Source organism: Pinus tabuliformis, chromosome J, assembly GCF_031772625.1.
Source record: "Pinus tabuliformis cultivar Carrire ecotype Pingquan chromosome J, CPIR1, whole genome shotgun sequence".
In the NCBI taxonomy this organism is placed as follows: Eukaryota; Viridiplantae; Streptophyta; class Pinopsida; order Pinales; family Pinaceae; genus Pinus; species Pinus tabuliformis.
Window position 1 is genome coordinate 29,015,891 of NC_142295.1, and position 14,000 is coordinate 29,029,890.

Below are 14,000 nucleotides of genomic sequence, written 5' to 3' on the forward strand. Positions count from 1 at the left end.
TTTTGAATTATATCCTTAAATAAATAAAAATGTGATTTTATTATAATGAATTATAAAGTTTGAATTAAAATAATAATAAACAACCACCTTAAAAATGAGTACCCGTTTAGCTAATCTCAACCCATCATATGTCAGTAACAGGATGAGGTTTACAACTAATTTATTGTTTTTAATAGTACAATTGTCTTGGCCGTGGAGCCTCAGGATAGTTGTCCGAGCTATATAGAACTAAGTGGTTAACAGTCTATTGTGAAAAAAGATGCATCTGCACCAGAGTGGGCGACTCAACCACTCAAAACGACATTAAGATCCAACGTGTTGTCATGCATACAACTAATGTCAAGCTGTGCTGATGGTCCACAGAAGACCACGGTCCACCAGTCTCACTTTACTTACTCTGTCAGCGGCAAGTCAGAGGGCATGCTGTGAAGCATATAAGACTAGTACTAAGATTCATGGAATCTCATAATGCAGCTAAATAAAACTATTATCGTAGCAAGCTATGCTTGATTAGGACTGTTTTCTACACCAAATAATTAGTATAATTAGAGTATGTTTTAAGTCAAATTGGCAGTACAGATTTTTTCTAGAAGCTTTATCTTCTGCATTGTTCTAAAGTCATAACAAGCTCTGTTTCTCATGACAGTGGAAGATTTTAATGGGGAAATGCCTGGTATGAAGTGGGTGATGTCATTTGTCAGGGAAGAACATGGTTTTGAGTGCCAGGGTCTCTGTATTTGAAAGGGAACTCATGATTTCAGACCTTGCAAATAGTGGATGTCATTGGGATGGATGCCTGTTGAAGTTGGATTCAGTTAGATGTACTTCAAGCAGTATTTAGAGATTTAGGTTTTGTTTAAATGAATGGCCGATTTTATTGAGAAGAACCATGCTTTGTGTTTAGATGGTGGATTGTTTTGAGAAGAGGCATGTCGTCTGTTCTTGCACATGGTGTATTTCATTGGCATTGATTGCTGTCCGTACCTTTTGAATTTGGAGTCAGCTATTTGTGCTTCAAGCTGTATTTGAGGATTAAGGTTTTGTTTTAATGGTTAGTTGATTGTATTGAGATGACCTCATTGCACTGAAATACATGGCTGACCATCAAATTTGGATGATGGAGTCCTGAATCTAGTAGTATATTGAAATAACCCAAATTCTGTTCTGTTTGGAAATGATTGGCTATATGCAAGCAAGCCTTTGAATGGAAATCGAGCTTGTAGTTTCCATTCAATGTATATGATTGGGTTTCTGCTAATGATTTGAAGTGAACCCAATTCTTGCTTTTGCAGTGTCTATTGAGAGAAATATTTCTTTATGAAACTCTGGCTCTGCCTTATGGGTTCAAGGTTCATCAAGGCCTAATTCTTATATATATTTCCGAGGAGTCTAGCTCTTCTTTCAGATTTGATGTAATGGATTGAGATGAGCCATTTTCATTAAAGGTCGAGCCTACCCATCATGGTTATGGAAAATTTTAAATTCATGGACTCAAGCATAATGTTCTTCCGATTATGGAGATTGATGCAGCAGGACAGTACCAGGAAGTATATATGTACAAGGAAGTATATGAACCGATTACAGATTTTCCAAGCTTTCATTCATCCAGTATTGATTTTGTCTGCTGCATTCTTTACATGCTGTTTCACTCCAGCATCATCTTACTCCAGCACTCCTCTTCATTGCTACGATACTACACGGGTTTGTGAATCCTTTATCGCTCACAGTCTACAGGCTACTGAGACATTGATGACAGTGCAGTCACTTTTTGATGTTGCCTCTGCTGACATTACCTTTGATCAAAGCTTCAGTGGCAAGGATCAGTTTGTTTTTGTGAAAAAGAGTTGTTCCTGTTTCCCTTCTAGGAAGCAATACCTGAGTAGCACTACATATACTGTCGTAAAAAATGGTGGTCCTTTGGCACCGATGGTGGAAATGGCTTATGAAGGACTTGCACAGTTGCCTAATGCGTCAAGAATTGCGCATGTGGGGGCAGTGGTGAGTGTGGATCTCCTCTGTGGGTGCTCCAATAATGTATGGAATTATCTCTTGAGTTATGTTCTGCAAGATGAGGATACTCTCGCCTCACTTGCAAGTAGATTTGGAGTTAGCATGCAAGATATCGAGACAGTGAACAACATAACAGATCCAAATTTCATCGCTGTGGGGAAGGTTTATTACATACCCATGAACTCAGGTAAGAGAAAATCCTCTGTGGAGCTTTTGGCTTTCAGTTTGTTTGGATAGATCATGAATAAATGATTATTTTGAAATACGTGCTATTAAGTTTTTCCTTTCCTTCCTATATTTGCAAAATTTTCGGAGCAGCGCTTATTGGGCTATTATGTAAAAAAGGCCAATGGCCATATTCTCCCTCCTTACTGACTGACACAACTGTTTCTGTGAACAATTTCATGGAAACTCTTCGAGTTAATGTACACCTGCCAGGGTTTGAACCCGGGTCATTTGGCAAGTACCATTCACAACTCATTACTAGGTCACTATCCTGTGGGTAGATGATTACGTCTTGAAGTAACCAGTGGAACTTAAAAATTAAAGGGCAATGAAATCTCCTAGTACTTCGTTCTCTGTTGGAATATTTGATTTTTCCAAGAGGAGAATGTGCATCGAATGCATTCCATGTTCCTCATGCCAAAACATGTCTCCCTTTTCTGTTTTCCCTTACCTGGGTTTCCACTTCTTTGTCCATCTCAAAGTTTTCCACATTCTTCTCTTGCAGGGTTTATGGTAAGATATTACAATCATCTGGATCAATGACACAAGATCTTGGTACAATAGGCACCTTATTGGGTTCTGGAGATTCTTTCAAACTAGTGTGAATGGGAATAGACAGTGTCTATTTCCAAAATAATGGTGTTCATGATCCTTAAACTGGTTTTGGTATCCCATTTATGTTCTCACTTCTGTTCTCTTTCTTCAAGCACCTTCTACCATGATTACTTTACGGTTCTGCATCTTATCCCTCTTTTTGGGGACCGTCTATTTGTGGCTGTTTTCTTGCTATGCATTTTTAATCTCTTGGTGTCAAGTAACAAATCTTCGTCTTACAATATGCATTTTGTGACTTTGTCTATGAAGGTCACATAAGTCATAGCTATTAGTCCTAAATTTTAATAGAGAAGGATACGTGGAGTTTGACTATATTTTGCATTGCGATCCCTAAATGTAGTTCATATGTCACAGCATAGGACTAAAGCTTTCCCAATCTGGAAGCAGATTCTATGCTGGGAGTCCTTGGGTAATGTCATAGCATCCCTTCCACCTGATGTTTCTGGATGTTGAGCGGATGGCTTGTGAAGAGTTTCACTATGGTGGTATTGTCTTCTTTGTATAGACTACGGAGTTACTTTTGTTGATCCTTGACAGAAGCTACTTAGTAGATGTTGCACAAGCACTTTACTGAGTTTCGAGTTTTACCAACATAACTGTTTGAACTTTGAACCCAAGGAGTAGCTGGCTGCATTCGCTAAAGTCCTGTGAAAATGGGAAATGTTTTTGTTCCCAAACCCATATCTGCTACCTTTTGAAGTGTATTGCTTATGAAGGTGTCAAAATTGTCCCAACTTCACAATATTAGTATGAAAAGTTAGTGCTGCTATAAGATGATGTTATAATGTCTGATTTCACAGTGGTTTTGACTGATTGCCATTTATCCCGCAGTTCCTGGAGTTCCATACCAGAGGGAAAAACAATTGGCTCCTGCACCATCTCCAGTTGTGGCTATACTGAAAGGTATCCCTAGCTTGTGTTCAGAAATTATTGTTCCAAAAATGCCATTTTAAAATATACTTCTAGGCAGACATGACAAGGTTTTCTAGACTGAAATATTACTGTAATGATGCATCTTTTATTATATGTTGTGTTAGTAGAGATGATGGGATTTGTTTAGGTGTTGGTGGGTGGTAGAAACAAACTTTTTGTCTTGAATTCATTTCATGCACACATCAGAAAATTGAGTCCACAACAGCAGAAATTTTAAACTGGCAATAGAGAGTGAACCACTAGGATGCATGTGTATTCTGAAAGATAGGCAAGTCAGTTACATAGCCTCAATGAGAGTGACTGCACGTATCATGTTTCCCAATATTTACTTCTTAATTATGATGTAGTTAGTTTTAAGTCATAACAACATATCTTCGTAAGTTATACTTCTTTACTAGAAAAAGTTCCTAACTTTAAACTCCCAAGTTAAAGTGTGTGGCCATTAATAAATATCTACTTTATCACCCTTCCTTAATGGTCATCCTAGACACAACTCCAAGTTCATGTCCAAGTCCAAGTTCATGTGACCATTAATAAATATCTTTAGCACCTTTCCTTAATGGTCATCCTAGACACAACTCCAAGTTCATGTTCAAGTCCAAGATCGAGAACACTTGGTGAACAACCTGTATGGTAAAGACTTGCAGTGTATACCAGAAGAGAGGAGAGCCATCTCTGCCAAGTCTAGAAAGGATTAGACAGCTAAAAATGGCAGGAACTTATAATGAATAATAAGTCAAGGAAGACCCTAAAACCAGGTTTACTCAATTGGAGTAAAGTATTGTTTGTTTTTGATGATTTGATTGAGATGGTAACACATATTTTGTTAACAAGGAATAATGAGTGACATCCAATTGAGTTTGAGCATGCAGAAGAAAGAGCAGACCAAGAAAGTTCCAAAGGTGAGAGAAGCCTAGGGACTCGGGTAATAGCAACTCTTTTCCTTCAGCTGCTGGTACTCCATTCAAGGGTGAAGCAAGCTTTAAATACCATTTGATGATGTTCAAGTTGATGCTGAAAGGCTCAAAATTTGGTTGAAACAGTTAGAGGTGTATTTTAGCACGGATAGCATAAAAGAAACATAACAGATTTCTTTTGCCCATTTAAAATTTCCAGACAGACTTTGCTATGGTGGGAGAACTAAGTGGATGCTTTATGGTTGGACAATAAGCTCATGGCCGATCTCTTGCTGCCGTAAAACCTAGGTTGCCTAGTGGGGATTTTCACTAGGCCTGCTAGATTTTGTGGTAACAGGTCCAACTGGTCTTTTTTGACTAGGAGTCTTCCTTTATTTGTTGCAAACCTTTGAGAGGGAATCCTTTCTTTATTCAACATTTTGCTACTTTGGCACCATTTTCTTCCCCTTTCTATTATTTTGATTAACTTTTTAGTCCCTCTTTCTTTTGATAAGCATTCAACTCTAGGTTTTTAAGGGCGGGCCTTTTATTGAAGTATTGCACATTTCTTTCTTTCATTTTCTTTTCTATTTATCTCTCAACCTAGTATTTTGGCTTGACTAAGGTTTGCATGATTTTTTCTTTTATTCATTCTGACCTTTTATGGTGATATTTGACAAGCTATTCATAAATTGGGGAATGCAAAATTTATATGGGTGAGATGAAATATAAGGGGAATTATATAAAGTATTAAGCATGAAGGTGATAGATTACACGACCTACATTGATCCCTTGTAGTACCTAGGGGCCTAGGCCAAGACACACTTACCTAAGAACAATTATGCCTCCCTATGGTTAGATGAGACAAAAAGGTAAGAGTTTTACTTAGTTATAAACTTATACACCATTCTAAGCTAGGAAGCCACACATGGAATCATACTGGAAGAAATCATCATGGATTAAAGTCTGTTAACACATATGAAATGAAGTGCTTAGGGAGCATGAATTGATATACCACTGCAGAGTGAATTTGAAGCACACGTGTATGATGGAATGTAAGAGAGAAGTAGGTGTGGATTTGAGATACTAGAATAAAAACCTCGTACATGTTGATTTTCTAGGGCACGTGCTAGAATTAAGTTTTTCTTCACCTGATAACGACTTTAGTGATAAATTAAACCTTTGTTTCACATAGCATTAAATTCAATATCATTTACGCAGCTATACAGAAGAAAAACATCAACTAATCATGAAAGAGAAGTAAATTAACCATGAAACAAAGAGATGAGACACATAAATTAGGCACACAACCAGGGCAAAACCCAAAGGGGGAAAACCTAGAAAAGTTCTTCGTTATGAGAGAGAGAGAGAGAGAGTTTCCAGATTCATCTATACATCATAAATAACAATAGCAGAATAATAACCAAACTAGTAACCAAAATCATGATGAAGTGGCATGTAAAAAATTCAAGTCCCTGAAATTTCAGCCCTCCCTAGAATTTCGGACTCCTCCTAAAATTTTGGCCGTCTTGTAATTTTGTTGGACCAGAGATGCATGAGACCAAATTGATGTGTCCAAATGAGGAGAAATGATCTCCTTTATATAGCCTTCAAGTGGGGGTCGAATGGGTGCCACTTAGGGGCCCAACCGACCTAATAAATTTGGAGGCAAATTTAAAAATTCAAATTTCCATTTATTTTTCAAGATGAAAATACCGACCATGGCTACCATATTTTTCAACACTCCCTCTTAGCCAGGGAGGTACTTTTCATTCTCTCTCAAGATCAATCTTCCCGACCAATCATAGGTCTCACAGCCATAGTATTAAAAACCAGAACTGGTGATTGGACAGATCCACCTATCAAACCGGGTTTCAAACCGGAATCGGTCAAACCGGGACTGGTTTGATCTCAATGAACCAATCTTTAAAAAAATACATGAAATAATTATTGTTTAATGAAAAAAACTACTTTTAAGATTTCAAACCTTGATTCTAAACCAATAGAGACAAAATATGCAAAGTTTTCTCATCTATATACCATGTAAAGGTGAATATATCAAAATGGCACTGAGTGCAATACATATCAACAATAAAATACACAATCAATTAGGCTCTAAATGGCCTCTAGAGTCCAAAAACGTTGCTACAAGCTATGGGGCCACTGACCTACTACAATTCTACATATCAGTGATCTGTGAAAATTCCTTCAACCCAAGAATTCCTTTTGTAGCACTGATGATATTTCTCGTACTTGTTAGATTTACATAAATAAGTTATTTGTAGTTTCCTATGGCAAACATCGAAATACATACACTACAGCCTACACCAATTAAATTATATGCCGAAACAAGAAATTGAACAATAGAGAAAGATACAGGCAAATGACATAGTTATTTTTGGTCAAACGTCCCCGGAAAAACCCAATGCGGGAAAACCAGTGCAACAGGTCTGAGAGTTTTTATTATTAAGTTGAAGTATCTCTGAATACAACTACAGGACGCTTTCCTGGCAATCTAGCTACAGAGAAAATCACTTAACAAAAGAAACTGGTGAGATTACCTCACTCTACACTGCAAGTCCCAACTAATCCAGTAGCTAAAATGTGAGTTCCCTGACTACTTATGCGCTACCCCTGTGTGGGCCCTGCGTCAGCCTCAAAGGCTTTGTTTCAGCTCAACTAAGAATCGATCTGCCTTCAGAAGCCTTTTCCAGCCCTCCCGGCTAAAAAACGTCAGCTTCCTCAACAAACTCGGACTTCTGTGCTGCTCTGTGTGGGGCCTGCGTGAGCCCTTCCAGGCTCTGCGTCACCCTCTCTGCCCTCTGCGCTGCCTCCTTTGTGTGTCTCTCTGCCCTTTGCGCTGCCTCCTCTGCGTGTCTCTTTGCCCCTTTGTTGAGTATCCTTGGCTTCAGAGAAGATCCTCTAGCCAAAACTCCCTCTGCCCCTCTTTGCAAAAGCTCACTTTGAATTTCTCTTTCGGCAACTTCTCTCCTTTAGAAATTTGATCTCCTGAACTCTTTATGTGTCTTCCAAATGACCCTCAAGCTTCCTTAAATAATCTTCTCGTTGACATTCAACGGCCCAGATTAGAAGCTAATCAATGGATAAGATCATTTTTGCTTGATCCTCGTATTTTTCTAGAAGTTATACCCACAGTTAGATTAATACCCATTAATTATTTTATTTTCCTAAGTTTAGACTTAGAATCCTATTAAAAATAATTAATTATTTTAATAAAATTGTCTCCGGGTGGAATTTCCCAAAACGCTTTCTGGGTTCTTTGGAATACATGTGCCCAAGCTTCCATGCAAAATTTGAGACTTAGAGCACATCCGATGCTACCAGAAATCAACACGCCCTCTTAGCGAGGAATGTGCTCTAGAAATGCTTCCCACTGAAGCATCACCCTGACTTCATAACATCGTCCTTTGCACTTCTGATGTCTGACATGTTGTCCACCAACTACTACACAAATGCTGCATTTGTACTGCTGCTGACCCTGCCACTGTCAACACTGCATCCATGCTGCTGCTGGCACTGCCACTGCCATCTGCCTCTGCATTGCAAACTGCTGCTGCTATTGCATCAACAACGGAAAAACATCCCAAATCACTGAACAAGTGTTCAACATAGATGCATCTCGATGATGAAGGTTTGACTACTTCTAGTTCCATGTTGTCCCTCTGAAGCTACTGCGCTGCGGCTGCTACTGCATTGTGCCTCCCTGCACTGCTGCAACTCTGCACTACATTGCTCAGATTTGGCGTTCTAGCCACTGCATCTGTCGCTCCAACACTCCTCTGCATCATTTGACACTTGGTCTATCATGCTACTACTGATCTGGGCTCCCATAGCAAGGAATTGATCCGAGAGGTGGTCTCCTTAAGGATCCTGCCCATCTGTAGCTCTTTCGAACTACAACTCCAAATTAGCCCACCTCCCTCCTGGATTTATCTCAGTTGTCATGGCGAACTCCTCCTCGATCTTCGTGGGTGCAACCTTCAAATTGTGCTTCTTATCTTTGTCCTTCTTTCTCAGATGACACTGTGTTGCGTAGTGATCCATCTCACCACACCTGAAGCATTTTATCTTCGAGATGTCCTTCTTCCACCTCCACTGCTCCTTTTGCCCCTTCGATGCGAGGGTTGCATTTTCATCCTCCTCTTTGGGCTTCGACCCACTGCTGCTGCTTCCGTCAAGTTTACACTTGACCAAGTCTCTCTTCAGCTCCTCTTGCTTGAGAGTTGCCCACATCTCATTCCAATTCGGCAAAGTCGCCTTGCCTAGGATACTCCGCGGAGTCCGAACAAAGACTTTCCACTCATCTGAGACAGAATTGAGGGCTAGTCTAACCAACTCGGAATCTTGAGGTGTAGACCCCACAACTGATAACTCATCTCGGGTCTCCTGAAGCTTCATGAGGAACGAATCTATGCGCTCCCCCTTTTGCATCTATGTAGTTCTCAATTTTTGCTCTAAGTACATCTTCCACTGCTTGGAAGATCCCTGATACAACGTAGACAACACATCCCACATCTCCTTAATAGTCCCTTTGCTAGCGATGTGACAGACTACATGATCCTTCACTCCGTCAAGGATCATTCTCTTTGTCTTTCCCAAGTATCTGATGCTACGCGTACGGGGGACAGTACGTGGCCAGCGACTATCAGTTTTGGTTGACAGTGGGGCAACCCGCAACTTCATCGATGCATAGATGGTTGAGCAGAGAGGTATATAGACAGAGAGCTTCGATGGGTTTTCAGTCTTGGTCCCAGGAGATCAGACCATGACGTGTGCTCGTTATGTTCCTGAGCTTTCAGTGACGATGGGCACCTACACACTGACTGACCACTTTTTCGTGGTCGATATTCCGGACAGCAACATGATACTGCGTGTTCAGTGGCTTATCACTCTAGGGAAGGTTACGACGGATTGGAAGACCCTAAAGATGGAGTGGGATGATGAGAAGACAGGGAGGCATGAGAAGATACGAGGACAACGCACATATCCGCCTCAGGCTGTTTCGGCTCATCGGATGGAGGCAGTCTTCCGGAAGGGAGAAATAGAGTGGGCAGTAGAGCTGCATGCATCAGAGGCAGGGACTACAGGGCAAACGGTACATCCAGAGATACAGTCCATCTTTGACCAGTATGCCATAGTGTTTGGGGAGATTCCACTAGGACAACCACCGGATCAGGGGTTTGAGCACACATTGAGCTTGAGTAGGGCATACAGGAAGTGATTACCACCCCCTATAGGCACCCCAAGGCCTATCAGGATGAGATTGAGCGGGCTATCCAGGAGTTGCTGGCTCTTGGGCACATTCGACCAAGCACGAGTCCTTTTGCTTCTTCTGTGGTGTTGGTGAAGAAGAAGGACGGTACATTGAGGATGTGCATTGACTACAGGGCCCTGAACAAGAAGACCCTGAAGAACAGGTACCCCATACCCAGGATCGATGAGTTGATGGACGAGTTGAGAGGAGCACGGTTCTTCTCAAAGATTGATTTGAGATCTAGGTACCATCAGATTCGTGTGAGGGAGCAGGATATTCCCAAGATCGCCTTCAGGTGTCACTATGGGCACTTTGAGTTCTTGGTGATGCCCTTTGGGCTAACCAACGCCCCCGCCACATTTCAGTCCTGCATGAATCACATCTTCCGCAGTCACTTAAGGAAGTTTGTGTTGGTATTCTTTGATGATATTCTCATTTACAGCAGGACTTGGGAGGAGCATCTTCAACACATTGAGACAGTATTGCGTGTCTTACAAGAGCAGCAGTTCTATGCAAAACTCTCCAAGTGTGAGTTTGGGTTGACGGGGATGTTGTATCTGGGACACATCATAGGGGTGGACAGAGTGAGAGTCCACGAGGAGAAGATCAGGGCCATCAGAGACTGGCCAAAGCCGAGAAACATGACAGAACTCTGAGGATTCATTGGCATTTGTACTTACTACTGGAAGTTCATCAAGAGTTTCTCCCAGCTTGCTGCACCCCTGACAGATTTGACGAGGAAGGGGGCTTTCAGTTGGTCGGATACAGCGCAGCGAGCCTTTGACAGGCTCAAGGAGGTTATGAGCAGCTGCCCAGTGCTTGCATTGCCAGATTTCACGCAGCCATTCGTTTTGGAGTGTGACGCGTCGGGAGAGGGGATCAGCGCAGTATTGATGCAAGGAGGTCACCCTATAGCCTATGAGAGCCGGAAGCTCCTTCCGCACGAGAGGTTGTATCCCATATACGACAAGGAGATGCTGGCCATCATGCATGCATTGGCCAAGTTCTGGCAGTATTTGGTAGGTAACAGGTTCAGGGTGAGGACTGATCACAACAACCTCAGATTCTTTTTGGAGCAGAAGCAGCTACAGGAGAGGCAGCAGAAGTGGATCAGTAAGATCCAAGCATATGACTTTGACATTGAGTATGTCAAGGGTAAGAACAACGTGGTAGTAAATGCCCTTTCATGTAGACCAGCCACGTTGTCTCTTATGAGCTTAGATACAAACTAGAGGGCTCGACTCTTAATAGAGTACTCCAAGGACAGGTTTGCATGTGAGGTCCTGGATGGGCAGTTGGCAGATGACAGGTATAGGGTGGTTGATGAGATCATCTATTACAGGGACCAGATCTTCTTGACTGAGGGGTCTCAGCTCAAGAAGAAGATACTACAGACATCACATGATTCACCATTGGTAGGCCATCAGGGGTTTACCAAAACCTACAGGGCCATCAGAGAGAGGTTCTCATGGAAGGGCCTCAAGGAGGACGTACTCCAACATATCTGGGAGTGCGATGTTTGCCAGAGGAACAAGGGAGAGATGAGCCATCCTGCGGGATTATTGCAGCCTCTTCCCATTCCAGAGGGGAAGTGGGAGAGTATTTCGATGCACTTCATCACAGGGTTGCCCATGGTGCAGGGCAAGGATTGTATCTTTGTCGTCGTTGATTGACTGACGAAGTACGCACATTTTTTTGCCATATTTGCACACTATACAGCAGCACAGGTGGCCGAGTTGTTCTTCAGAGAGATCTTCAGGCTACATGGTCTTTCTAAGACCATCGTCAGTGATAGGGACAACCGTTTCATGGGCGGGTTTTGGTAGGAGCTTTTCCGGTTGGTGGGGACGGAGTTGACACCGAGTACCAGTTATCACCCACAGACGGACGGGCAGACAGAGATAGTTAACAAGTGGCTGGAGGGCTACTTGCATAACTATGTCAGTGGGCAGCAGCGAGTGTGGCTGAAGTGGCTGCATCTGGGGGAGTACTGCTACAACACTTCACATCACATGTCCATTGGTATGTCGCTATTCTATGCCTTCTATGGGTATCATCCTTTATCTTTTTTTGACGTGATGTTTGGTGACAGCAAGGCTCCTAGAGCCAAGATTTGGATCTAAGAGAGTCAGGATATCCTCCGAGCTCTCAAGGATAACATGGCTACAGCGCAGAACCAGCAGAAGCTGTATGCCGACAGAGGTCGGGTGGAGAGACAGTTCGAGGTAGGGGACATGGTCTACCTACGATTACAACCATATCGACAGTCGTCATTGACGCTGAAGGGGGCTGAGAAGCTCAAACCCCGCTTTTATGGGCCATACAGGGTGATACGCACTGTGCAAGATTGGACAGGTTGCATATGAGTTGGAGCTGCCCCAACGCAGTAAGATTCATAATGTTTTTCATGTATCATGCCTGAAGAAGGCATTAGGGCAGCAGGTGACAGTGACAGATGAGCTACCACCCATGGATGATGAGGGGTATTTGGTGTTGTAGCCGGAGGCTATCATTGATACCAGGGGGAGGCAGTTGCGGAGCAGGATGGTCTGGGAATTCTTGGTGAGGTGGAAGAATTTGCCGGATGAGGATGCCACTTGGGAGAGTGAGAAAATCTTGCAACATCCATCACTTCAGTTGCTTGAGGACAAGCAACATTTTGTCGGGGGAGACTGTAATATTCCTAATTAGCCATGGCTAATTGGGATATTCGATTTTGCTCAATTTTTGCCTTCTATAGTTATTTATAACTAAAAAGGTGAGGAAGGAGGACATAACTCACTTTTAGAATAAAAAATCACTTCCTAGTAGCACAATGTTGTGACTTCAAGGGGAGCCAAGGGGGCCAAAGGGGGATGCAGAGATGGAGCCCACGCAAACACTTGGAGGGACTATGCAGAAGGAAAGAAACACGTAACAAGAGGGGAATTACGTTGGAGGAGGTGAGCCTTGGGATTGAGAGAGACAAAGGCTATAAAAGAGAGAAAAGCCCCCTCATTTTGATCATTCAGTTATGAGCATTTGTGATAGTCATTTCGACTTAGAGCACGCTGGCTATTTAGCTAGTCTGCAGCACTGTTTAGTGCATTGAGTGTCTCCGTTCGGAGATCCTCACCCTTAGCCCCGGGGGACTTCGAGTGCCTGCTCAGGCAAGGTATTTCCGTTGGTATTTCAACAGTAGTTTCATCAACATTTCAGCATCAGTTTCATCAACGTTTTGGAGGACTGCGCAGCACTGAGAGGGGTGACACAGTTCTTTCTGGCAGGAGCTCTAGGTTATGGGTTTGCAGTAGGATTTGTGCTGAGAGATAGAGCAAGGGATCATCCCTTGCATATTGGAGAGTTTTGGCAGAGGTTTCAGGCAGATTTCTGGAGGGTTTCATTTAGTGGCAGCGCAGATCATTGAGGGACTGCGCAGAACCCCAAGGGGGTGATTTTCAGGGGTTGGCCATTTCAGAAAAGCTTTCTGGGTTTTTATAGGTTTCTTGAGTAGAGTCCGATTCTAGCTTTTTCAGCACTTTCTGAGGAGGGGAGAAACCCAAATCCTCATTTGATTTCTAGCAGCAGCAGCAGCAGCAGCACGACAGTTCTCCAGCAGCTTGGACGCAGTTTCAGAGAGGGGCCATTCCTTTGCTATTCTGAGTGTATTTCTTCACTTGCCTTGTGCAAGTCGAGGTGCCATCTTTCTGATAACCTCCTGTACACATTCTATTACTCAGTATAATAAAATGGCTTAGCATTTCTCTCTGCATTTCTTGAGTATCTGCTTATGATTATATTGTTATATGTTGCACCATTGTTATTTGCATCTCTTGAGCATTCTCGGCTATTATACCACTTGCGTGTTTTCTCCTATACTCTTAGACAGAGTCTGGAAAGGGCCAGGTAGCCTCCGGATCTCGTCTTTTTTTCAGAGGCGACATATCTAGTAAATGCCCTCCTAGTCCATCTCTGGTTGGAGTTTGCTTGTGTTTGAGGAATATTCCTGATAAGGGATATTACAAGGTACCAGGCCTTGGTAGCACAGGTTGAAGAACCCTCTAGTT

General features: G+C 42.4%; 1 protein-coding gene across 1 annotated transcript in view; it reads left to right on the forward strand.

Annotated features, from left to right (window-relative positions):
* Positions 1 to 261: 261 nt before the first annotated feature.
* The window catches only part of LOC149225270 (lysM domain receptor-like kinase 3), a 281,606-nt gene continuing 267,867 nt past the window's right edge, over positions 262 to 14,000 (forward strand). Inside the window, exons 1-2 of the mRNA XM_089377037.1 lie at positions 262 to 2,197; positions 3,682 to 3,753. Of these exons, the coding sequence (XP_089233163.1) occupies positions 1,462 to 2,197; positions 3,682 to 3,753 (808 nt within the window). The 5' untranslated portion in view covers positions 262 to 1,461. The remainder of the gene's footprint in view (positions 2,198 to 3,681; positions 3,754 to 14,000) is intronic.